This window comes from Salvelinus fontinalis, chromosome 11, assembly GCF_029448725.1.
Source record: "Salvelinus fontinalis isolate EN_2023a chromosome 11, ASM2944872v1, whole genome shotgun sequence".
NCBI classification, from domain to species: domain Eukaryota; kingdom Metazoa; phylum Chordata; class Actinopteri; order Salmoniformes; family Salmonidae; genus Salvelinus; species Salvelinus fontinalis.
Window position 1 is genome coordinate 39224455 of NC_074675.1, and position 27197 is coordinate 39251651.

The 27197-nt window shown below is 44.2% G+C and overlaps 2 protein-coding genes and 1 pseudogene across 4 annotated transcripts; 2 read left to right on the plus strand and 1 right to left on the minus strand.

The window, feature by feature from the left end:
• Window positions 1-107: 107 nt before the first annotated feature.
• LOC129865727 (thyroid receptor-interacting protein 6-like) lies at window positions 108-7148 on the plus strand. Of its 3 annotated transcripts, none has more exons than XM_055938693.1 (10): window positions 108-306; window positions 564-783; window positions 1088-1221; window positions 1483-1596; window positions 1801-2295; window positions 2475-2565; window positions 2720-2889; window positions 4302-4480; window positions 5148-5268; window positions 5415-7148. In XM_055938693.1, exons 1-10 carry the CDS (start codon window positions 304-306, stop codon window positions 5544-5546), a joined length of 1659 nt encoding a protein of 552 aa, XP_055794668.1. In that variant the 5' UTR covers window positions 108-303; the 3' UTR covers window positions 5547-7148. The 3 variants fall into 3 exon arrangements, with proteins under 3 accessions (XP_055794668.1, XP_055794667.1, XP_055794669.1); XM_055938692.1 differs by having other exon boundaries at window positions 110-306; window positions 2472-2565; XM_055938694.1 differs by having other exon boundaries at window positions 110-232; window positions 2472-2565.
• Window positions 7149-9103: 1955 nt separating this feature from the next.
• Window positions 9104-25388, minus strand: LOC129865728 (somatostatin-1-like; annotated as a pseudogene).
• On the plus strand, window positions 10406-24036 carry LOC129865729 (thyroid receptor-interacting protein 6-like). Its single transcript, XM_055938695.1, has 9 exons — window positions 10406-10779; window positions 11088-11218; window positions 11482-11595; window positions 11680-12255; window positions 12424-12517; window positions 12668-12837; window positions 13041-13219; window positions 21829-21949; window positions 22109-24036. The coding sequence occupies exons 1-9, from the start codon at window positions 10563-10565 to the stop codon at window positions 22232-22234; spliced, it is 1728 nt and encodes a 575-aa protein (XP_055794670.1). The 5' UTR covers window positions 10406-10562; the 3' UTR covers window positions 22235-24036.
• Window positions 25389-27197: the final 1809 nt, after the last annotated feature.

Below are 27197 nucleotides of genomic sequence, written 5' to 3' on the forward strand. Positions count from 1 at the left end.
AACTAGACCAGGGTTTCCCAAACTCAGTCAAGGCCGGGTGCATGTTTTGGCTTTTGCCCTAGCACTACACAGCTGATTCAAATAACCAACTCATCAAGCTTTGATTATTTGAATCAGCTGTGTATTGCTAAGGAAAAAATAACAACGTGCTCCCAGGGCAACCCTGAATCAGGACATTCGCATTTTAAGTTTCTTTCTGAAGAATATAGTTCTTTCTGAATAATTATTCAAGGTAGCTGGCAAACTCATTGATCCTGCTTTGTGGTATACCGCTCTTGTGTCTTTGTCTGCTGGAATTTCCTTATGGTTGGTAATGGTACTCTCTTGCTTCTTCTCAACTATAAGACTATTGTTAATCTGCGTATGTGAGTTGACACAGGAAATCCAGGTTGAAGTATCATTGTGTTTCCAGTGTTTACCTGTGACCTAAATATGCCAAAATAAGACGGTGCACCTGTTTTTTTTCTATATATTTTTTTTATATGAGAATCTTAATACCAACATACTTTAAAACTATAAAACACTTGCTTAACAGTTTAATCATGACAACTTTTTTTTTTCAGAACCCTGACATGTCTGGTCCTACCAGGCCGCCCCCGAAAACTCCGGGTAGCCCAGAGAGACCCGTCCCCCAGATGTCCGACTCTGGACTAGCCGTGTACAGACAGCCACCCGAGAAGGTTTCCTCGGACACCCGGCCCAAGTATGTGGTCTATGACCAGAACAGAGGAGGAGGCGGAGGTGGAGGAATGGCCACTAGGTACATGGCTACCGGTCCCACAGGTAAGAACATGGTGATGGGCCTTCTATTACACTGGGCTTGTCTTGTGTTTAACCTTGCTATAATGAACTTGTGATGGACTATTGTGAAAATCAGAAGTCCGTTCTGTAGCTCAAGCCTTGGAGTAGAGCGTTGGACCTGACACACTACTGAGTACACCAACACCTTTGGTGATTAGCACTTGATGTAAATAAACATATTGATGTAAATAAATGTTTGTCATGTGGTTAATGTTAAGTGTGTACCCTGTGGTTATTAAGTCTTGTTTGTAAATGTAAAGTGCACTGTTTTGTATGTGTTCTACAGCTGGGCCCATTCAGCACCACCAAGAGGACCCAGGGTTTCACCCTAAATCTAATGACCACTACTACCAACCACCTCCCCAAGGGCTCAAAGAAGACCAATCCTGGAACCCTCACATGGACCGCTACCAGCTGATGGTAGGTTGTAATTGCTTCTGTAGCCTAGAATTCCCACTGACTATTGGTCCATTTCTCCATGGTGTTTAGTGTAGTTTCTAGGCAAAGATGTAATATTGTTATGAAGCCATAAATTGCTCATAATATCCAATATTCAAATGTATGGGAGAAAAGGACAAACACATTTGCACATTAATTCAATATTTTATACCTATCCATCTCCTTCTGTGTTGACATTTTATCAAGGCACCCTTTATTGTGAAATCCTGCTCTTTTTTTAAGCACCGTGCACCTCCTGAGAAGCCGATTAGAAACCTATCTAACATCGATGCAGAGATTGACTTGCTCACCTGCATGCTGGCTGATATGGACAGCTATTCACTAAACAGCACACAGGTAGGCTACCTGACTGACTACATGGGACTGTGAGGAATAAAGGATTATTTTGAGACTTAATACAGGAACATAAGACTGTTTACACTTTCAGACGTATGAAAGCAGTATCACTGGTTCCTCTAGATATTTAGGCCTTGGTGGTTTGTTACATTGTAAGTAATGGATATAAAAAATATAATATGGTCCCTTTTCATTCTTTTGCAGCTGTACGACAACGTGCTTTACAACAAACCCTCAGCCCAGCCAGGAGCCCGATCTCAGGGAGAGCCGTCTATGGTTTTCCCACCTCAGTCCACGGACCATCTTACACCCCTAAACCCCAGTGATCCCCACCAGGGTCTCCAGTTCTTCCCCCAGACAGACGACACCGACGCCCAGGTCTCCAAACCCTACCCCCAGCCTGTCCCTGCCTCTTACACTACCGCCTCCACTCCTACTGGCCCGAGGTTCAGTGTCCAGGTCAAAACAGCCCAGCCTGTCACCTACTCCCAGACTGGTAGGCAGGGTTACACCCCTCTCCCACACAGCCAGCACACGTTGCGGACCCTGCCCCAGAATCTCGCTTCCCAAGCCCAGGCACTGGACTCCGACGGGAGCTACAAGGGGAGTGCTGCCGGGTCTCCCGCTCCCAATAGAGGCCCAGAGACTCACCAATCAGGGGCAAGCTCAGAACTAGGCTCTGTCTATCAGCCCAGTAAGGTGAGTGTCTGGAGTTCAAACATCTACTCCTGTTTGTGGTGCCTCTAAGGTAAACTATGGTCCTTTTTGAATATTTGTATCGCCAGTCTCTTTGTTTCACTGATCTAAATGGAGAAAGTAAAATCTCTATGCTGATTTTATTTATTTTCCTGGGAAATGTTCATCTATTTGTCCAGCAGGGGACAGCGTCTCTGAGACTAGAGGAGTTGGACGGACTCACAAAGAAGTTGGTGTATGACATGAATCATCCCCCTACAGAGAAGTACGTTGGTATGTTCCACTTTCTTTCTAATGAAATGGTGTCCTTTGTAAATAACAGTCCAGTCAACACATCTTAATTTCCCCTTGGGTGACACCGTTAATTTCATTTCAACAATATGTCCCTCCTATTTGTCTCTTATTCCATTTCCCTCCATACTACCAGGTCGCTGTGCACGCTGCGGTGGCAACGTCGTTGGTGACGTTAGCGGCGGTATCGCCATGGAGCAGGTGTTCCACGTGGAGTGTTTCACTTGCGTCACCTGCCACGTCCCTTTCCGGGGGCAACAGTACTACGACCTGGACAAGCAGAGCTACTGCAAGAGCTGTTACATTGTGAGTGGCTGTCACTGACTGTCCTCTTTCTGTATTGAGAAGTCTCTTCTCCCTCTTTTGTTCTACATTTCTTTTAAAACTTCTACTTGCACACAATCCCGGATCCGGAAGCACCCCCATCAGTAAAAAAGCTGACTAGCATAGCATCACAAGTAAATACTAGCATCTAAATATCATTAAATCACAAGTCCAAGACACCAGATGAAAGATGCACATCTTGTGAATCCAGCCATCATTTCTGATTTTTAAAATGTTTTACAGGGAAGACACTATGTATTTCTATTAGCTAACCACGATAGCAAAAGACAACTTTTTTTCCACCATTTTTTTCCTGCATAGGTAGCTATCACAATTTCGACCAAATAAAGATATAAATAGCCACTAAAGAAACAACTTAATCAGATGACAGTCTGATAACATATTTATTGTATAGCATATGTTTTGTTAGAAAAATGTGCATATTTCAGGTATAAATCAAAGTTTACCATTGCAGCTACCATCATAACTCTCACCAAAGCAACTAGAATAACTACAGAGACCATCGTGTATTACCTAAATACTCATCATAAAACATTTATGAAAAATACGCAGCGTACAGCAAATGAAAGACAAAGATCTTGTGAATCCAGCCAATATTTCAGATTTTTTAAGTGTTTTACAGCGAAAACACAATATAGCATTATATTAGCTTACTACAATAGCCAACCACACAGCAGCATTTATTCAAGCCAACAATAGCGATAACGAATAAACCAGCAAAATATATTCAAGATATTCGGTTTAAAATAACAATATGATGTCTTTAACACCTATATCGAATAAAATCAGAGCCGGATATATCTAAGGGCTATAACGGGAGCTTTCTAGAACGCTATCCTGAGGTCTGTCTTGCGTCATGGCGAATGAAGGAAAGAGAGGACCCCACGTTGCCAGCCCATTTATAAGGCCTCAGATCTGCCTAGCAACTCCATTTCAATTCTCACTATTCGCTGACATTCAGGGGAAGGTGTATGCAGTGCATCTCAACCAATAGAAGACATGCAAACTAATAAACTGACCTCAGAACAGCCTGCAGATTTCAGATTTCTCACTTCCTCATAGGAAAATTGCTCCAACTCGAGTTCTGTTTTACTCACAGATATAATTCAAACGGTTTTAGAAACTAGAGTGTTTTCTATCCAATAGTAATAATAATATGCATATTCTACAAGCAAGAATTGAGTACGAGGCAGTTTAATTTGGGAACGAAATTTGTACAAATTTACAAAATTTTTACAGCACCCCCTATTGAGAAGGTTTTAAGCATGTTTCTCTATATTCATCAGTTGCTTTCTTTCTCTGGATCTATTGGATTCTCTCACTCACACACTATTCTGTCTGGGCCTGTGGTACCCCTCTCCCTCCCCCATCAGAGTGTCCTAGAGCGCTGCTCCATGTGCTCCAAGCCCATCCTGGACCGTATCCTGCGGTCCATGGGCAATGCCTACCACCCGCGCTGCTTCAACTGCGTGGTGTGTGGCTGCTGCCTGGACGGCGTGCCCTTTACCGTGGATGCCACCTACCAGATTTACTGCCCAGACGACTTCCACAGGTCAGCAACATGGATAGGACACTTACTCGGCGCCAGATACTGACTACTTATATCATTTTTTTTTTTTTTAAACAAATTTCATGATATCCAATTGGTAGTTTTGTCCCATCGCTACAAATCCCGTACGGACTCGCGAGAGATAACTGTAGAGAGCCGTGCGTCCTCAATCGCAACCCGCCAAGCCGCACTGCTTCTTGACTCACTGCTCATGTGACCCTGAAGCAAGCCGCACCAATGTGTCAGAGGAGACACTGTAGAACTGGTGAGGGTGTTGGCGTGTATGCTCCCGGTCTGCCACAGAAGTCGTTAGAGCGCGATGGGATAAGGACATCCCGGCCAGACAAACCCTCCCCTAACCCGGATGACGCTGGGCCAATTGTGCACCGCCTCATGGATCTCAAACCCGGGGCTGTAGTGACGTCTAAAGCAGTGCACTAGACCGCTGCGTTACTCGGGAGGCCACTGACTGTACTTTAGGCATGCAATCAACTCATGTCTAAAACTTAACCTCAAAGTGTAATTCAAAGTTTAATTGACCAATCTCTGAATGACACTTTACGAGTTTAAGCTTTAGACATGGGTCGATTGGACAGATTGTTATTTTTCCACCCTCTGAGCTCTAATGTTAGCATTGACGCTGGTACTTCCTGCTTTCTGTCCCACACAGGAAGTTTGCCCCTCGCTGCTCAGTGTGTGGCCAGGCCATCATGCCCGAGCCGGGCCAGGAGGAGACTGTCAGTATAGTGGCGCTGGGCCGCAACTTCCACGTCAACTGCTATGTGTGTGAGGTGAGTGGTCACTGTGTTAGTAAAACGGTCACTCAAGTTGAAGGATATTTACAGTTTTGCCTGCCATGTTAAATGTTCACAGCCCCCTCAGTTGAATCTAATCCAGTGTTCCTGGATTGACCCTGTGTGATTTCTGTCTCCTCCAGGAGTGTGGTCTGCTCCTGTCCTCTGAGGATGAGGAGCGAGGCTGTTACCCCCTGGATGGCCACATCCTGTGTAGGGGCTGCAGTGCCCAGCACATCCAGAACCCCTCTGCCAAAATCTCCACTGACTGCTAACCAACTAGGGGAAATCACCTCTTACCTTAAACCGATGACCCGTCAACGCTTTCATTACTTTAACCTGCTCTGGGGTAAAGGTTGCCCTAAAGCAGATCTGGGATCAGTTCTACCCCCTCAAGACCTGTCTTGAGATCAGTCTTGAAGGTCAACTTTATCCTCATAGCCGTTCTTTATTCTTCAGATGCCCAAAGCTGAGGAATTAGTAGTAGGCCTACTATTGAACCTCAACCTGACAGTCCTCAATATGAAGACATTATTTAATTTTACTTATCATTTAATATCACTTCACAAGGTATATTGGTACAGGGTATTGAAACGTGGATGGACATAAGTTCAACCAGTATTCCTTATCTTCTGCTTTACACTATCCTCTACCCCTATTCCCTTTCCACTAACCTTTTCACTCCACCTACTTCCCCTCAGTCCCATACGAGTACTGTATAGAGCCCCTGACCTGCAGGCAGCAGTGGCTGCACCACTGCTTGTCTCACACACACTATCCTGCGTGTTGCACAATGTTTCACACACTATCCTGCCCAACAAAGGTGGGACATGGAAGGAGCTCTATGGAAAATAATGATTGATATATAGACAATGTGGAGGATGATGAGAAGGAGAGGTGATATTGAAGAGGATAATGAGGAATACAAAGTCTTCCTGGCTGTGAGGTAACTGACCAGTCCAGATAATCGAAAATATATGGAGACCAAGTAGGTGTAGTCAATGTTGTGCAGTGAATAGTTTTTAGAAAGTAGACGGAAAGAAAGATTGGTTAGAGAACGAGTTCAGTAAAGTCAATGCTTTTATCTTATTGGATGTTAATATAGTATTTAGGCTGTCTTATAATATCTTGCACCACATGTCAGAACAGAACATCAATATTTTATTCCACAGGACAGGGATTTGCATAATGATAATTGGTACTGCGTTTTAGAGTGTTACTTGTATGCCAGTCCAAACCCCCTCTTAAAATGTGAATGTGCTAATTAGGTATTTTCTCTTTTTTAACATTTGGGTTGATTGAATGCTTTACAATGAAGATGAATAAGGCACAATGAAGTCTGCTTGCTTTTGTCTTACTGAGAAACCGGGTTCTCCATGCTGGCCACGTGGGCTGAGAACGTCCTCTTGTATTCATTATGGGTTTTGGTTTAAGCTTAGCCTTAGGAGTATGATTTTTTTTTGTTAGTTTACTTTGTCCAGAATCATGTTTTGTTTCAGAATTTGATTCTTTTCGGAGTATAGGTCAATGAGCACAATGATGTGAAGGTCCCTGTTTTGAGCCCTGTGAGTTTAATTTTCCACTTATTAATTTCAACTCCTGTTGTACTGCTTGCTATTGTCACTAAGTCTGTTAATGTGATATTGAGGTTAAGGTTCATCAATATGTTTTCACTGTAATTGTTTTGTGTTCCACAGCATCCTATTGACAAGTACTGCAGCATAATTGTATTTGCCCATGCTGAGGAATAGACAGAGCAGGTGGTTTGCACAATTAGATTTTGAGGGTGATGTGTGTGAATGATTAGCTAGTTTTCTTCCTTAATACCAATTGTAGTATGTGATTATACAATAAAACATCCTTTTGCCAGCAAACTACACCATGTGTATGTCTTTTGATAGACCGCTGTACCTATTTAGTATTATTACACAGGACAACCTGTCAAACCTACCAGATGAGCTAAGTTACTTCTGATTGCTTTGAGGCGAGTAACACTGAAACATGCATGAGAGCACCAGCTGTTCAGGACAATTTTGATCACGTTCGCCGTAGCTGATGTGAGAAACTTTTAAACAGGTCAACATTCACAAGGCTGCAGGGTCAGATGGCTTACCAGGATGTGTGCTCCGAGCATGCGCTGACCAACTGGGAAGTGTCCTCACTGATATTTTCAAACTGTCTCTGTCTGAGTGTGTAATACCAACATGTTTCAAGCAGACCATATACCCTGTTCCCAATAACACTAAGGTAACCTGCCTAATTGACTACTGACAGAACTCACATCTGTAGCTGTGAAATTCTGGTCATGGCTCACGTCAACACCATTATCCCAGATACCCTAGACCCACTCCTAATTTGCATACCACCCCAACAGATCCACAGATGATGCAATCCTTATTGCACTCAAAGCTGCCCTTTCCCACCAGAACAAAAGGAACACTTATGTGAGAATGCTGTTCCTTGACTACAGCTCAGTGTTCAACACCATAGTGCCCTCAAAGCTCAACACCAAGATGGGGACCGTGGGACTTAACACCTCCCTCTGCAACTGGATCCTGAACTTCCTGACGGGCCGCTTCGGGGTGGTAAGGGTAGGGAATACCACATCCGCCACGCTGATCCTCAACACTGGGGTGTGCGTGCTCAGTCCCATCCTGTACTCCATGTTCACTCATGACTGCATGGCCAGGCACATCTCCAAAACCAAGTTTGCCAATGACAGTGGTAGGCCTGTTCACCGACAACGATGAGACCGCCTATAGGGAGGAGGTCAGAGACCTGACCGTGTGGTGCAAGGACAACAACGTCTCCCTCACTGTGATCAAGACAAAGGAGATGATTGTGGACTACAGGAAAAGGAGGACAGAGCACGCCTCCATTCTCATCGACGGGCTTTAGTGGAGCAGGTTGAGAGCTTCAAGTTCCTTGGTGTCCACATCACCAACGAACTGTCATGGTCCAAACAACACAGTCGTGAAGAGGGCTAAGCCTATTCCCCCTCAAGAGACTTGAGATTTGGCATGGGTCCTCAGATCCTCAAAAGGTTCTACAGCTGCACCATCGATAACATCCTGACCGGTTGCATCACTGCCTGGTATGACAACTGCTCAGCCTCCGGCCGTAAGGCACTACAGAGGGTTGTGCGTACGACCCAGGATATCACTGGGGCCAAAATTCCTGCCATCCAGGACCTCTATACCAAGCAGTGTCAGAGGAATGCCCTAAACATTGTCAAAGATTTCAGCCACCCTAGTCATAGACTGTTCTCTCTGCTACCGCACGGTGAGCGGTACCCGAGCGCCAAGTCGAGGTCCAAAAGGCTTCTAAACAGCTAATCAAAGGGCTACCCAGACTCCTCTTTTACGCTGCTGCTACTCTCTGTTTATAATCTATGCATAGTCACTTTAACTCTACCTACATGTACAAATTATCTTAGCCAGTGCCCCCGCACATTAACTATGTACCGGTACTACCTGTACACAACCTTGCTTGTTATTTTACTGCTGCTGTTGAGTTATTTGTTCATTTTATTTTTTATTTAACTTTTCTTAAAGCATTGTTGGTTAAGGGCTTGTAAGTAAGCATTTCACTTCAAGGTCTACACTTGTATTTGGCACGTGACAAAAAAAAATTGTTTGATTTGAAAAGCAGGATACTTAGTAGAACATTATGTTTATTTGATTTGACGTCAAGCATTCACCAACAATCTAGACCTTAACGCAACAAATTAAGTAGCTGTCATTTACAGTACCTGTGTGACACTGTAAGAAATAGGTATTTAAGTGATCCAACAGGAAGAAGAGGGGCTGCTTGGTGATGGTGAGGAGGTATCCTAACATGATGTGAAGGTCTTCCAATAGAAGTTCCGGCATCCTGCCTTGCGTTCCCGTTGGGTGAGGGGTAACTGGCGCACCACCTCTGACCTCACCCCGAGTGCCTCCTCCAGGTCCGGTAGTACCTCATTCTCCCCCGCGGCTGTGGTCATCAGGTCCAACATCTTCAGCAGGAGGATGTGGGAGAGGTCCTGTAGGGAACGAATAGAGTAGAAAACAATAGAATGTAAAATAAAACTACAGAAACAACTACCTGACTGGTACCATTGCAATTACCGTGGATAGTTGAACTTCTTTGTTGCTAGAATCCATAACATGTTTTTCATGGGACCCCTAATTCTATCAGTTATTCAAGGACCAAAACATTAGAAGCTTCATCAAATCATTTAACATACAAGCAGAAGTTATGGTCATTTAATCTGACCAGTCCTCTTGAAATTGTATAACTTTTGAGGAAATAGCCCATCCAGCCAACTACCTACCTCATCCCCATATTTGTTTTTCTGCTCTTTCCACCCCAATATTTCTACTTGCACATCCTCATCTACACATATATCCAGTGTAAATTGCTAAATTGTAATTACTTTGCCACTTTTGGCCTATTTATTGCCTTACCTCCTTACTTCATTTGCACACACCGTATACAGATTTTTCTATTGTGTTATTGACTGTTTGTTTATCCCATGTGAAACTCTGGGTTGTTTTTGTCTTAATGCTTTGCTTTATCTTGGCCAGTTCGCAGTTGTAAATGAGAACTTGTTCTCAACTGGCCTACCTGGTTAAATAAAGGTGAACAAATATATTTATATATATTACAGAATATCTTTCAAGAATGGAATGAATACAAACGCTATACACATTAGCCTTGTTTATACCTGGTTCTAACATGCATCCTTTGTCCTTGTGGGACAAGCCATAGGTCTCCGTATGTTGGATTTGTGCGTGTGTTTTGTTTTTTGAGAGTGTGTGTTGGCGCACTCTGTGTAACAGAGTGGTATACTACATAGCTGGATCAATGAGTTAGCCAGGTAACCTTGATAAACAACCAGAAATAACTAGATTTTCTGGTTCATTCAAATTAAGGAACTTAAACTTAGATATGTTTCTTCGGTTCTTTAGTCAATTAGACCAGGGTTTCCCAAACTCGTCATGCCCTGCCCCCAGGTGCATGTTTTGGCTTTTGCCCTAGCACTACACAGCTGATTCAAATAACCAACTCATCAAGCTTTGATTATTTGTATCAGCTGTGTATTGCTAGAGAAAAAATAACAAAAAAATTATGTATGTTGGGGTGGCAGTGACAAATCTTCTCGCCAAAATCGGACAGTACAGCTGTTTTAAAAAAACTTTTTTTTAACAAGAACCTTATTAATACCAACATTTTTTAAATAGTTTTAAGTTTTGTTATAGTTTTAAAGTATAAGTTTAATCTTGATAACCTTTTTTCACAACCCTGACATGTCTTGTCCTACCTGGCCGCCGCCGAAGACTCTGGGTAGCCCAGAGAGACCTGTTCCCCAGATGTCCGACTCTGGACCAGCTGTCTACAGACAGCCCCCAAAGAAGGTCTCCTTGGGCACCCGGCCCAAGTATATGGTCCATGACCAGAACAGGAGAGGAGGAGGAGGCGGAGGGGGAGGAATGGCCACTAGGTACATGGCTACCGGTCCCACAGGTAAGAACATGGTGATGGGCCTTCTATTACACTGGGCTTGTCTTGTGTGAAACCTTGCTATTACGAGAACTTGTAATGAACTATTGTAGAAATCTTTAGTTGGTTAATCTTTAACTCAAGCCTTGGAGTAGCACGTTGGACCTGACACTACTGAGTACACCAACACCTTTGGTGATTAGTTCTTGACGTAAATAAACGTCTTGATGCAAATAAATGTTTGTCATGTGGTTAATGTTAAGTGTGTACACTGTGGTTATTAAGTCTTGTTTGTAAATGTAAAGTGCACTGTTTTTTTATGTGTTCTACAGCTGGGCCCATTCAGCACCACCAAGAGGACCCAGGGTTTCACCCTAAATCTAATGACCACTACTACCAACCACCTCCCCAAGGGCTCAAAGACCAATCCTTGAACCCTCACATGGACCGCTACCAGCTGATGGTAGGTTGTAATTGCTTCTGTAGCCTGGATTTCCCACTGACTATTGGTCCATTTCACCATAGTGTTTAATGTAGTTTCTAGGCAAAGATTTGTAGTAATGTAATTTTGTTATGAAGCCAGAAATCGCTCATAATATCCAATATTCAAATGTGTTGTGACAAACACATTTTCAGATTTCTACATTTTCTACCTATCCATATCTTCCTGTTGAGACATTATATAAAGTCACCCATCTTTATGTGATCTTGCTAAAAACAATTCAGCACCGGGGACCTCCTGAGAAGCCGATTTTATACCATTCCGTCATCGATGAAGAGATTGCCTTGCTCACCTGCATGCTGGCCGATCTGGACAGCATTTCACAAAACAGCACACAGGTAGGCTACCTGACTGACTACATGGGACTGTGAGGAATGCATAAAGAAAAAATATATTAATGGTCCCTATCCTTTCTTTCGCAGCTGAATGAGAACGTGCCTTACAACACACACGTCACAGGGGACCGCTACAAACGCTCAGCCCAGCCAGGAGCACCCTCTCAGGGCAGGTTGTTCAGGGGTCTCCCCCCTCACCCCCAACCCCAGTACCGTCCTACACCCCCATTCCCCAGAGTTCCCCTGTACATCACCCAGCCAGACTACTCTGATGCCCAGGTCTCAAAACCCTACCCCCAGCCTGTCCCTTCCTCCTACACTACAGCCTCCACCGCTACTGGCCCGAGGTTTAGCGTTCAGGACAAAACAGCCCAGCCTGTAACCTACTCCCAGACTGGTAGGCAAGCTGAGCAGGGTTACACCCCTCCCCCGCACCACCAGCACGCTTTGCAGCCCTCGCCCCAGAATCAGACTGTCCCCCATGGCTGGTACCCTTCCAACCCCGCTTCCCAAGCCCAGGAGCTGCACTCTGAGAGGGGTTACAAGGGGAGTGCCGCAGGGTCTGGAGGGAGAGTCACCCAGTGCCCCACATCCAATAGAGGCCCAGACACTAAAAAATCAGGGTCACGCTCGGCACCAAGCTCCGCCTGTCAGCCCAGTAAGGTGAGTGTCTGTGTGGAGTTCAAACGTAAACTGTTTGTGGTGCCTCTTTAAGATAAACTATGGTCCTTTTTGAGTACTTGTATCTTCTGTCTCTTGGTTTCACTGATGTAAATGGGAAAGTAAAATCTCTATGCTGATTTATCTGGAAAATGTGCATTTGTCCAGCAGGGAACAGCAGCTTTGAGACCAGAGGAGGAGTTGGACCAGCTCACTAAGAAGTTGGTGTATGACATGAATCATCCCCCTACAGAAGAATACTTTGGTACATTCCACTTTCTTTCTAATAAAATGGTGTCCTTTGTAAATAACAGTCCAGTCAACACGTGAATTTCGCCTTGGGCGACACAGTTCATTTCAATGTCACAATAAGTCCCTCCCATGTCTCATCTCCCCTTTCCCTCCATACTACCAGATCGCTGTGCGCGTTGCGGTGACAACGTCCTGCCCGACGTTAACAGCTGTATCGCTATGGAGCAGGTGTTCCACGTGAAGTGTCTCACTTGCGTCACCTGCCACGCCCATCTCAGGTGGCAACTGTTCTATGCCCTGGACAAGCAGAGCTACTGCGAGAGCTGTTACATTGTGAGTGGCTGTCACTGACTGTCCTCTTTCTGTATTGAGAAGTCTCTTCTCCCTCTTTCGTTCTACATTTCTTTTTAGCATTCTCTCAATTCCTCAGTTGATCTCTTTCGCTCTTTTTCACCGTTTATCTCCATCGATTAGATTCTCTCTCACACACACACTATTCTGTCTGAACCTGTGCTGCCCCTCTCCCTCCACCTCAGATTACCCTAGAGCGCTGCGCCATGTGCTCCAAGACCTTCCGGGACCAAATCCTATCTTTCATGGGCAGGACCTACCACCCGAGCTGCTTCAACTGCGTGGTCTGTGGCTGCTGCCTGGCTGGCGTGCCCTTCACCGTGGACGCCACCTACCAGATTTACTGCCCAGACGACTTCCACAGGTCAGCAACACGGATTTAACACACTTACTCGGTGCCAGATACTGACTTGACTCTTATTTATTTCATGATATCCAATTGGTAGTTAGTCTTGTCCCATCGCTGCAGCTCCCATACAGATTTTTTTAGGCCTTATAACTGGAACCTCCATCAGAAGCTAGCCAGCTAATTAGCTACTAGTTATTTAGTAATTGTTAGCTACTGCTAGCGGTCTTTACCATTTTTTAGCTCAGACACCAGCCGCTTCAGCCCGGATAGCGCGGAACATAACTGCCAGTCTGCACAGCGCGATATCAGCCCTGAGCATATCGGACTTATTTTTTACCCTCACTACATCATCGGATTCCTACTGCAAGCTCTGGACCATTACACCGGATCATCACAGCTAGCTAGCTAATACAGATTGGTTATTGTGGCTAACGCACTTGTCCAGAAGTTGCACGAGCTAGGCCCATCTCCCGGCTAGCAAACGAAGTACACAACTACAATACCTCTTGCCAATTGGCCTGGACCCTTTGTCGACACGGAGCCCCGCCGATCCATCACGGCTGGTCTACTGAAGTAATTCGGCCGATGTGCCTCTCCGTCGTGGATGTTGAACACCCATCTGCTAGCCCCGGCCCGCTAGCTTCCTCTACACCTTGTCTCCCGCTCGCCTAGCGTAGTAGCGACTACCGAACGGCTCCCTGTTTCATCTATTGCTGCTCATTGGACCCTATGATCACTCGGCTACACAGCTGATGCCTGCTGGACTGTTCATTAACACGGTACTTCATTTTGTTTACCAGCCTCGAACTCTGGCCCTGTGTGTAGCTAACTGACCCTCTTTGCCCCTTCATCGCCATTTACCCGTTGTCTTTGCTCTCCTAATCAACACCTGTGATTGCTTTGTCTCTCTAATGTCAATATGCCTTGTATACTGTTTAGGGCAGCTCTCATTGTTTTATCATCTTAGGGCTATGCTCCATTTCCGCCTGAATGATATGCCCAAATTAAACTGCCTGTTGCTCAGACCCTGAAGCCAGGAAGTGCATGTAATTGGTACCATTGGAAAGAAAACACTTTGAAGTTTGTAGAAATGTTAAAATAATTTTGGAAAATATAACAAAAGATATGGTAGGAGAAAATTCAAAGAAAAACCTTCCGGAATTTGTTTGAGGCCATGCTCTTACAATGTCAAGTGAAAGGGCATACTCAATTCTAGCTCCCAGGATGCAATTGCTATGGCTTCCACAGGGTGTCAGCAGTCTGTTCAAGGATTCAGATTTTTAACTTACAAAATGAATAAGAAATATCAGTTGTACTACAGGGACAGTCTTGGAAATTTGTGTTTGGGCACGCCATGAAGACAAGACGCACCTGCTAAAATCGTTTTGGACATAGTACTTTACGTAAGAAATATTAGTTTGATTACATTTTAAGGTACCTGAGGAGTAAATACATTAATTTTGACTTGTTGAAACAAAGTTTAGGGGTAGATTTTCAGATTAGGTTCTCTGCAGTTGGAGTGGATTACGCAAATCGATGGCGCCAGCTAAACTGATCACTAATCACTTTGTGAATTTATGAAACCTATGCCGGTGTAAAAATATTGGTGGGGCGCTGTCCTCAAGCAATCGCATGGCATGCTTTCGCTGTAAATCGGACAGTGCAGTTAGATTACCAAGAATTTAAGCTTTCAACCGATATAAGACACTTGTATGTACCTAAATGTTTAATATCCGTAATTCTGATTATTTATTTGAATTGCACGCCCTCCAGTTTCACCGGAAGTTGTCCCGCTAGAGGGATGCCTAGCCCTTTACTGCGGAGCCCCTATTCCCGCTCAACATGCATCAGATAGCCCTTTTGTCCCACCACCCACACAAGCGGAGACCGCACCTAGCTTCACTGGCGCCTGCAACCTCATCTTCACTCAATGCCTAGGTTTACCTCCACTGTATTCGCACCCTACCATACCCTTGCCTGTACACTATGCCCTGACTCTATCCTACCACGCCCAGAAATCTGCTCCTTTTAATTCTCTGTTCCCAAAGCACTAGACGACCAGTTCTTATAGCCTTTAGCCGTACCCAAATCTTACTCCTCTGTTCCTCTGGTGATGTAGAGGTTAACCCAGGCCCTGTGTCCCTAGGCGCTCTCATTTGTTGACTTCTGTAACCATAAAAACCATGGGGTAATTCGGGTGTATTAATGTTTTTCATCAGAAGCCTCCTCCCTAAATTTGCTTAATTCAGTGCTTTTTTTAGCACACTCCTCCAACTCTGTCCTAGCCTTGTCTGAATCCTGGCTTAGGAAGGCCACAAACTTCTGAAAAATTCCATCCCCAATTACAACATTTTCCGTCAAGATAGAACTGCTAAAGGGGGCGGAATTGCAATCTACTTTAGAGATGCAGAGTTCTGTCATTCTATCCAGGTCTATGCCCAAGCAGCTTCTACTTTTGAAGATCCATCTCTCCAGAAATAAGTCCCACACTGTTGCCACTTGTTATAGACCCCCCCCCCCCCCCCTTAGCTCCAAGCTGTGGAATGATTGCCCCCCATCTATCGTCAGAGTTCGTACTGCTAGGTGACCTAAATTGGGATATGCTTAACTTCTCTAGGGTATGTGGGACGGTAGCGTCCCACCTTGTCAACAGCCAGTGAAACTGCAGGGCGCCAAATTCAAAACAGAAATCCCATAATTTAAATTCCTCAAACATACAAGTATTTTCCACCTTTTTAAAGCTACACTTGTAAATCCAGCCAAAGTGTCCGATTCTCAAAAAGGTTTTACGACGAAAGCGCACCAAACGATTGTTAGGTATGAGCCAAGTCACAGAAAGACAGCCATTTTTCCAGCTAAAGATAGCAGTAACAAAAAGCAGAAATAGAGAAAATTAATCACTAACTTTTGATCTTCATCAGATGACACTCATAGGACTTATTGTTACACAATACATGTGTTTTTTGTTCGGTAAAGTTTATATTTAAATTCAAAAATCTGAGTTTAGGCAAGACGCTACTGTCTCACTTGGCAAAAAGCCTGAGAAATAGCAGAGCGCCATATTCAAATGAATTACTATAAAATCAAACTTTCATTAAATCACACATGAAAGATACCAAATTAAAGCTACACTGGTTGTGAATCCAGCCAACATGTCAGAATTTAAATAGGCTTTTCAGCAAAAACATACGATGCTATTATCTGAGTATAGCACAATAGTAAACAGAAGCATATTTCAACCCTGCAGGCGCGTCACAACGCAGAAATAAAAATATAATTCATGCCTTACCGTTGACGAGCTTCTGTTGGCACTCTGTCCCATAAACATCACAAATGGTCCTTTTGTTCGATTTAATTCCGTCGATATACACTGCTCAAAAAAATAAAGGGAACACAAAAATAACACATCCTAGATCTGAATGAAATATTCTTATTAAATACTTTTTTCTTTACGTAGTTGAATGTGCTGACAACAATCACACATTATCAATGGAAATCAAATTTATCAACCCATGGAGGTCTGGATTTGGAGTCACACTCAAAATTAAAGTGGAAAACCACACTACAGGCTGATCCAACTTTGTAATGTCCTTAAAACAAGTCAAAATGAGGCTCAGTAGTGTGTGTGTGGCCTCCACGTGCCTGTATGACCTCCCTACAACGCCCGGGCATGCTCCTGATGAGGTGGCGGATGGTCTCCTGAGGGATCTCCTCCCAGACCTGGAGTAAAGCATCCGCCAACTCCTGGACAGTCTGTGGTTCAACGTGGCGTTGGTGGATGGAGCGAGACATGTCCCAGATGTGCTCAATTGGATTCAGGTCTGGGGAATGGGCGGGCCAGTCCATAGCATCAATGCCTTCCTCTTGCAGGAACTGCTGACACACTCCAGCCACATGAGGTCTAGCATTGTCTTGCATTAGGATGAACCCAGGGCCAACCGCACCAGCATATGGTCTCACAAGGGGTCTGAGGATCTCATCTCGACATCTGTCAGGCTACCTCTGGCGAGCACATGGAGGGCTGTGCGGCCCCCCAAAGAAATGCCACCCCATACCATGACTGACTCACCGCCAAACCAATCACGCTGGAGGATGTTGCAGGCAGCAGAACGTTCTCCACGGCTTCTCCAGACTCTGTCACGTCTGTCACATGTGCTCAGTGTGAACCTGCTTTCATCTGTGAAGAGCACAGAGCGCCAGTGGCGAATTTGCCAATCTTGGTGTTCTTTGGCAAATGCCAAACGTCGTGCACGGTGTTGGGCTGTAAGCACAACCCCCACCTGTGGACGTCTGGCCCTCATACCTCCCTCATGGAGTCTGTTTCTGACAGTTTGAGCAGACACATGCACATTTGTGGCCTGCTGGAAGTCATTTTGCAGGGCTCTGGCAGTGCTCCTCCTGCTCCTCCTTGCACAAAGGCGGAGGTAGCGGTCCTGCTGCTGGGTTGTTGCCCTCCTCCGGCCTCCTCCACGTCTCCTGATGTACTGGCCTGTCTCCTGGTAGCGCCTCCATGCTCTGGACACTACTCTGACAGACACAGCAAACCTTCTTGCCACAGCTCGCATTGATGTGCCATCCTGGATGAGCTGCATTACCTGAGCCACTTGTATGGGTTGTAGACTCCGTCTCATGCTACCACGAGTGAAAGCACCGCCAGCATTCAAAAGTGACCAAAACATCAGCCAGGAAGCATAGGAACTGAGAAGTGGTCTGTGGTCACCACCTGCAGAACCACTCCTTTATTGGGGGTGTCTTGCTAATTACCTATAATTTCCACCTGTTGTCTATTCCATTTGCACAACAGCATGTGAAATTTATTGTCAGTGTTGCTTCCTAAGTGGACAGTTAGATTTCACAGAAGTGTGATTGACTTGGAGTTACATTGTGTTTAAGTGTTCCCTTTATTTTTTTGAGCCGTGTATATCCAAAATGTCCAGTTATTTGGCGCGTTTGATCCAGAAAAACACAGGTTCCAACTTGCTCAAACGTGACAACAAAATATCTCAAAGGTTACCTGCAAACTTTGCCAAAAAATGTCGAACTACTTTTGTAATACAACTTTAGGTATATTTTAACATTAATAATCAATAAAATTGAAGACGGGATCTGTGTTCAATACAGGATTAAAACAAAATGTAGCATGCCTTCTGTTTGATTGAAGTGCATGTCCAGGACACCTGGAGTGACTCGACTTCAAGATGGCCGTATTTCTTCATTACACAAAGGAATAACATTAACCTATTTCTCAGGACTGTTGACATCCAGTGGAAGCCGTAGGAACTGCAAGCAATTCGCTTAGATGTGTTTCCCAATGAAACCTCAAGTAATTGAAAAGACAGTGACCTCAACAAACAAAAATTCTGAATGGTTTGTCCTCTGTTTCGCCTACTAAATAAGTTCTGTTATACTCAGACATGATTAAAACAGTTTTAGAAACGTCAGTTTGCTATCCAAATCTACCAATAATATGCATTTCTTATCTCCTGGGGATGAGTAGCTGGCAGTTGAATTTGGGTATGCTTTTCATCCAAACGTGAAAATGCTGCCCCCTACCCTAGAGAAGTTTACACCCCGTCTGTCCTACAATCTAAGCTAGATGCCCTAAATCTCACACAAATTATCAAGGAACCTACCAGATACAACCCCAAATACGTAAACATGGGCACCCTCATAGATATCATCATGACCAACTTGGCCTCTAAATACAGCTCTGCTGTTTTCAACCAGGATCTCAGCGATCTCAGCGATCACTGCCTCACTGTTATGGGTCCGCGGTCAAATGACCACCCCTCATTACTGTCAAACGCTCCCTAAAACACTTCTGTGATCAGGCCTTTCTAATCGACCTGGCCCGGGTATCCTGGAAGGATTTTGACCTCATCCCATCAGTAGAGGATGCCTGGTTGTTCTTTAGAAGTGCTTTCCTCACCATCTTAAATAAGCATTCCCCTTTCAATTTAAAAAAAAACTAAGAACAGATAAAGCCCTTGGTTCACTCCAGACTTGACTGCCCTTGACCAGCACAAAAACATCCTGTGGCGTACTGCACTAGCATCGAATAGTCCCCGCGATATGCTACTTTTCAGAAGTCAGGAACAAATATATACAGTCAGATAGGAAAGCAAAGGCTTGATTTTCAAACAGAAATCCATCCTGTAGCACTAATTCACCAAAATGTTGGGACACCAGTCTATGGAGAATAAGAGCACCTCCCAGCTGCCCACTGCACTGAGGCTAGGAAACACTGTCACCACCAATAAATCCATGATAATTGATAATTTCAATAAGCAGATCTCTAGGGCTCGCCATGCTTTCCACCTCACTACCCCAACCTCAACCAACAGCTCTGCATCCCCCGCAGCAGCCGAGCCCCCACCCCTGCTTCTCCTTCACCGAAATCCAGACAGCTGATTTTCTGAAGACCTGCAAAATCTGGACCCCTACAAATCAGCTGTGCTAGACAATCTGGACCCTCTCTTCCTAAAATTATCCTCCGCCATTGTTGCAACCCCTATTAGTCTGTTCAATGTCTCTTTCGTATCGACTGAGATGCCTAAAGATTGGAAAGTGGCCACGGTCATCCCCCTCTTCAAAGGGGGAGACACTCTAGGCCCAAACTGCTACAGACCTATATCATCCTGCCCTGCCTTCCTAGTCTTCGGAAGCCAAGTGAACAAACACATCACCGACCATTTCGAATCCCACCGGACATTCTCTGCTATGCAATCCGGTATCCGAGCTGGTCACGGGTGCACCTCAGCCACGCTCAAGGTCCTAAACAATATCATAACCGCCATCGATAAGACAGTACTGTGCAGCCGTCTTCATCGACCTGGCCAAGGCTTTCGACTATGTCAATCACAGCATTCTTATCGGCAGACTCAACAGCCTTGGTTTCTCTAATGACTGCCTCGCCTGGTTCACCAACTACTTCTCAGAGTTCAGTGTGTCAAATCGGAGGGTTTGTTTTCCGGACCTCTGGCAGTCTCTATGGGAGTGCCACAGGGTTTAATTCTCTTGCGGGCTCTCATCTGTATACATCAATGAGGTCACTCTAGCTGCTGGTGATTTCTTTGATCCACCTCTATGCAGACGACACCGTTCTGTATACATCTGGCCCTTCTTTAGACACTTAACTAACCTCCAGACGAGCTTCAATGCCATACAACTCTCCTTCCATGGCCTCCAACTGCTCTTTAATGCTACTAAAACTAAATGCATGCTCTTCAACCGATAGCTACTCGCCCGACTAGCATCAATACTCTGGACGGTTCTGACTTGGACTGTGGACAACTATAAATACCTAGGTGTCTGGCTAGACTGTACTTTCCTTCCAGACTCGTATTAATCGTCTCCAATCCAAAATTACATCTAGAATCGACTTCCTATTTCGCAACAAAGCCTCCTTCACTCATGCTGCCAAACATTCTCTTGTAAAACTGACTATCCTACCGATCCTTGACTTCGGCGACGTCCTTTACAAAATAGCCTCAACAACCTACTAAGCACATTGGATGCAGTCTATCACAGTGCCGTCCGTTTTGTCACCAAAGCCCCATATTCTAGCCACCCCTGTGACCTGTATGCTCTCGTTGGCTGGCCCTTGCTTCATATTTGTCTCCAAATCGACTGGCTCCAGGTCATCTATAAGTCTTTGCTAGGTAAAGCCCCACCTTATCTCAGTTCACTGGTCACCATACCAACTCATCCGTAGCACGTGCTCCAGCAGGATTATTGCACTGGTCATCCCCAAAGCCAACACTTCCTTTGGCTGCCTTTCCGTCCAGTTCTCTGCTGCCAATGACTGGAACGAATTACAAAAATCCCTGAAGCTGGAGACTCATATCTTCCTCACTAACTTTAAGCGTCAGCTGTCAGAGCCGCTTGGCGATCGCTGCAGCTTTACACAGCCCATCTGTAAATAGCCCATCCAACTACCTACCTCATCCCCACATTTGTTTTTGTTTTTCTGCTCTACTTGCACATCCTCATCTGCACATCAATCACTCCAGTGTAAATTGCTAAATTGTAAAGACTTCGCCATTATGGCCTATTTATTGTCTTACCTCCTTCATTTGCGCACACTGTATACAGATTTTTCTATTGCGTTATTGACTGTACGTTTGTTACCAACAGAGTTACACATTGGGTGTTTTCCTCACTCCTTTCCTTTATCTTGTTCAGGTCGCAGTTGTAAATGAGAACATGTCCTCAACTGGCCTACCAGGTTAAATAAAAAACCCGGAAGACGCTGGGCCAATTGTGCCGCCTCACGGGTCTCGAACCCGGGTCTATAGTGACGCCTCAAGCTGTGCCTTAGACCTCTGCGCTACTTGGGAGAACACTGCCTAAAGTATAGTCATGCAATTAACTGGAACACTAGCACAACAGTCAGATATAATTATCTGTCCAATAGACCCATGTCTAAAACTTAAACTCGTAAAGTGTAATTTAGAGATTAATTGATCAATGGGAGACTTTTGATCAATTAAACTTTGAATTACATTTGAGTTTACAAGTTCCAGACATGAGTCTATAGGACAGATTATTATATCTGTTAGTTTTCCACCCTCTGAGCTGTGTTAGTGTTGACGCTGGTGCGTTCTGCTTCCTGTTCCACACAGGATGTTTGCCCCTTGCTGCTCAGTGTGTGGCCAGGCCATCATGCCTGAGCCGGGCCAGGATACTGCGGTCCGTGTAGTGGCGCTGGGCCGCAGCTTCCACGTCAATTGCTATATGTGTGAGGTGAGTGGTCACTCTCTCTGTGTGTGTGTTAGTTAAACAGGTCACTCAAGTTGAATGATGTTTACAGTTGGCAGGCTATCACATCAAATGTACACAGCCCCCTCGTTGAACCTAATCCAGTGTTCCTGGATTGACCGTGTGTTTTCTGTCCCCCCCCAGGAGTGTGGTCTGCTCCTGTTGGGTGAGGGGCGAGGCTGTTACCCCTTCGATGGCCACATCCTGTGTAGGGGCTGCAGCGCCTGGCGCATCCAGGACCTCTCTGCCGATATCTCCACTGACTGTTAACCAACTATAGGAAGTCACCTTTTACCTTTTGACCTATGACCCCTCAACCCTTCCATTACTTTCACCTGCTCTGGGGTAAAAGTTGCCCTAAGTAATAGATCTGGAATCAGTCCTACTCCTCTTATTCATAACCTTAACCACAAGGGGGAAATGTTAACCTGAATTGATCACTGTCTAAGGGCGACTTCATCCCCCTTCACTTTCATCCTTTTATAGCCTTTCTTTATTCTTCAGATGCCCGAAGCTGAGGACTCTGTAGTAGTAGGCCTACTATTGAACCTGAAATTGACAGTCTTCAATATGAAGTCATTATTTAATTTCACCTGACCAGGTTTATTGGTACAGGATTACAGGGTATTTATTGAAACATGGATTGACAAGTTTAACCCCTATGCCTTATCCTCAGCATCATCCTCATCCTCTTACTGGATAGAGCCCCTGATCTGCACCCACCCCCTCCCAACCCCTTGACTGCTCAACTCACACACTATCCTTCTTGTTGCACACTGTCTCACACACACTATCCTTCTTATTGCACACTGTCTCACACACACTATCCTGCATGCTGCTCTCTCTCTCACACACACACACACACTATCCTGCCAGACCCAGGTGGGACATGGAAGGAGCTCTATGGAAAATAATGATTGATATATATTGACGATGTGGAGGATCATAAGTAGGAAAATTAGGTGATATTGAGGAAGAGGAGGATAATGAGGAATACAGTGTCTTCCTGGCTGTGGGGTAACTGACCAGTCCAGATAATGGAACGTATATATTTTGTATTCTACTAAAGTCAATAACCGTGCTGAACTGCCTCATAAGCAAAGTTCACATATGCAAGGTATTTCTGTGACTGAGTTTATATTGCAGGTGGTTTTGGTTGTGGAGTGAATGTATGTGTTTGGAGAGTTTTTAGGAAGTAGACGTAAAGAAATTGGTTAGAAGGAGATCACTAAAGTCGATGCTTAATCGTTGGATGTTAATACAATATGTAGGCTGTCATAATGACATCTTGCACCGTTTGTCAGAACATAACAATATTTTATTCCACTGGACAGCAATTTGTGTACTGCTTTTTAGATAATGTTACTTGTATACCAGTCCAAACCCCCTCTTTTAAAATGTTAATGTGGTTTTCAGATGTTTTTGCTTTTTAACATGTAGGTTGATTTGATACGTTACAATGAAGATGAAAAAGGTGCAATGAAGTGTTTGCCCTTAAATCACTGAGAATCTGGGATCTCCATGCTTGCCGCATGGGCTGAGAACATCCTCTTATGGGTTTTTGTTTAAGCTTAGCCTTAGGAGTTAGATTTGTTGGCAATGTTTAAGTAACTCTGACGTTGGAGTTATTCCCAAATGTTTGGCCATTTAGTTTGTCTTGCTGTCCTCATTTTGTCTTGAAATATAACAACTGCGAGAATGGTTTAATGGGTTTGAAGCTTCTCTAACTACAAGACCCTTAAAATATGTCCAGAATCATGTTTTGTTTAGGTATGTGATTCTTCTCATAGTATCGGTCAATGAGCACAATTATATGAAGGTCTGTTTTAAGTCCTATGAGTTACATTTTTCACTTATTTATTTCAACTCATCTTGTACTGCTACTGTCACCAAGCCGATGTTAATCTGTGATATTGAGATTAATGGTCATCACTGTGTAAATGCTTTACGTTCCACAGCATCCTATTGATAAGTACTGCAGAATAATCAGATTTGTCTATGAGAGGAATAGACTGAGCAGGTGGTTTGTACAATTTGACTCGAGTTTGAAGTAGGTGTGAATGATTAGCTCCCCCCCCCCCCCCCCCCTCTAATGCCGTTTGTAGTATGATCAAAGACAATAAACCATCCTTTTTTCCCAGCAAACTACACCATGTGTATGTCTTTTGATAGACCGCTGTACTAGACCTATAGAAACCTATGGAAAAGCGACGTACTTAGTAGAACTTTAAAATATGTTTATTTGATTTGAGGTCCAGCATAACCAACATTCTAAACCTTAATTAATTCAACAAATAAAGTAGCTGTCATTTACAGTACTTGTGTGACGTTGTAAGAAATGGGTCTTTTAAATGATCCAAGAAGAGGGACTGCTTGGTGCTGGCACGCAAACATGATGTGAAAGTCATTCAAAAGAAGTTCCGGCATCCTGCCTTGTGTTCTCGTTGGTTGAGGGGTAGCGGGTACACAACCTCCGACCTCACCCAGAGTGCCTCGTTTCCCCCGCTGCTGTGGTCAGCAGGTTCAACATCTTCAGCAGGAGGATGCGGGAGGTCCTATAGGGAATGAATGGAGTAGAAAACAATAAAATAACACTACAGAAACCACTACCTGACTGGCACCATGGATATGGCCATGTATATTTAATCTTTGTTGCTAGACTCCCTAACATGATGGGTTTTCATGGGACCACTTATTCTGTCAGTAATTCAAGTACCTAAACATTATCAGAAGCTTCATGAAAGCATTTAACATACTAGTAGAAGTTATGATCATTTAATCTGATCAGTCCTCTAGAAATGTTTTGAGTTGACAATATCTTTCAAGAATGAAAAATAACACTATTCTCAATTGTCCTTTTTATACCTGGTTCTAACATGAATTGTTATTCCTGATTTTCTTCAAGTTTTTACAGAGTAGATGATTAAAAGATGCAATATCTGATTGTGTTGATCTTCCTGATCACCTTCAGAGAAAGTAGGCACCCACTGTATCTGGATATGTTATAAGTGTAGTTGGATTTTGACAATGAAACCATTGAGTCTTGGCATCAGTATTTGACTTAAAATAAATGATTATTGATTTGAAAGAATGTCAAATAATTTGAATGCAGGGAGGGACATGGACATTTGTTCACAATGCGGACATAATGGATGGATAAGAGACACATTTTACCACCATGTGTCGTTGGAACGGCTACAATGTGGGCACTATCAGAATGTGGATAAGAAATGGACAAAGGACTCATGTAAAAACTAGGTATAAATGAGGCTATTGACACAAGTTAGTCAACCACTCACCTTGTCCTTGGTTATGTCTGCTCTCTGTAGTCCGTTTAGCACATCTCTGTGTGGAGCGATGCTGACTCTCGCTAGCAACACTGAAGCAGAGCCACCAGTAACACCTGTATCTGGGAACACAGCATCTACCCTGTCAGTATGTTTGGCTATTGATTCAAATGTATATCGATTGTATCCTTCAATGCTATATTCAACAGCAATAATCTTAGACTGGATGTCTGTCCAACAATAACCAGCCTAGAGTGGAGAACAAAACAAATGGCTGGATCTGAGAGAAGGAAGAAGGTTGTTCGGTCCACATACAAAACACAGCCCCGTTGAAGTTGTACGTAACATTGGCGCAACCAATATATACATTTCTTCATCCTTGGATCATCTTCCCTCGGACCAATACAGGGATGTGATTGGTTCCCTGTACAGTGCACTACTTTTGACCAGGGCCCTGTCTGAAATGGCACCCTATTAGGAATAGTAAAGGTTCCATCTGCGACTAATTCACAGTGTAGTGTTGATCAAGTGTAAGGTGTTAACAGAGGAGTTTGAAGGTTGATGTCCTTCTCAGCCAGTCCCAGTGATGGTGTGCGTCAGTTGAGATTAGCCCCACCAGCCCAGGTGTATCTGGAATGATGTGGGGTTCTGAAGCTGCACACAGAGCTGCTAATTATGTGAAGTGACTCAAATGTTGATTGGAAGGTCTGCCTACTGTCTGCTCAACACCCCCCCCCCCCACCCCCCCCGCCCCCCCCTTAGTCTCTAGCTTCTTCTTCCCAACCACCCATCATGTTCTCAGAAGAAGTAAGCATTCATCTCTCTAGAGGGCAAAGATACAGGTGCATATTCAAACAAATAAATGTGGAAGTCGTTACCTTGTTTCAACACATATGCTTTCTGTTTCATAGTTGTAACTTAAACACTCCAGAAATAAAATTGATTGAACACTTTATTTAAATTTGTATTTTTTGGTTTTTGCATCTAGCCTACATAAACTAATGAAAATGCTATTTTGTTATTTGAAATATATATATTTTCAATATTCTAATGTTATCTAAGACCTTCATAAACAAGGCCAAGTTATTATTTTTACGATAGCATATATGGCGTTTAATAATTACATTGTTAGATTGTGGATCAACCCACCAGAGGAGCGTAATGAGTTCTGTGGTTGCCATGACACCGTGATGTCGTCTAGGCAGAGTGCTGCTGTACATTTTCTAATATAATATATAATTTTTGAATAGCTAGCTAGCTAATGTTGGCTGGCTAGCATCGTTTTGACTTGATTATGCCAACTGTCCGGAGGTTGAGGATGGAGAGGAGAGAAGCCTGAAGGCAGAGGTGTAAAGAGATGACAGATGACTATTACCGTATGGAATCATGGAATAAATTATAAGGCTACTCCTGAATTACTATTGTGTGGTGTGCTTTCTGGCGCCTGGTGGTGCTACATTTTGGTATTAGGGAAGAGTAGCTAGCTAGCTAGTCCAGTGGCTAGTACGGAACTGTAACTTTATCTGACTGAGTCCTACTACGAAGCCACTGTCACGTCTACTCCGGCTCCTCCCCTCCGGGGTGCGACGTCGCCGGAATACTAACTACAGGTCCCGAGGATTCATAATTACGCACACGTGACACTCATCATGATTCACACCTGGACTTGAGTACCTCCACTTTATAGGTCCCTCCCTTTATTCCTTCCTCTGTTTGTAATGTCCCTGTGTTTTTGTATTCCCGGCTCGGTATTTGTTTGTTGTTTTAGTAAACGTTTCACCTGCTTCTCGTCTCATAGCGGCTTCATTACAGCCACATATGGCATGGATTGCGAGACACCATGATGACAACGTTCTGCCTGCTCCTAGCCTGCTCTCAAGCCATTGGCACAGTGTAATTGGGGGCTAGGGGACCCCTATACAAAAACAAATGTAGATCACTTTTCA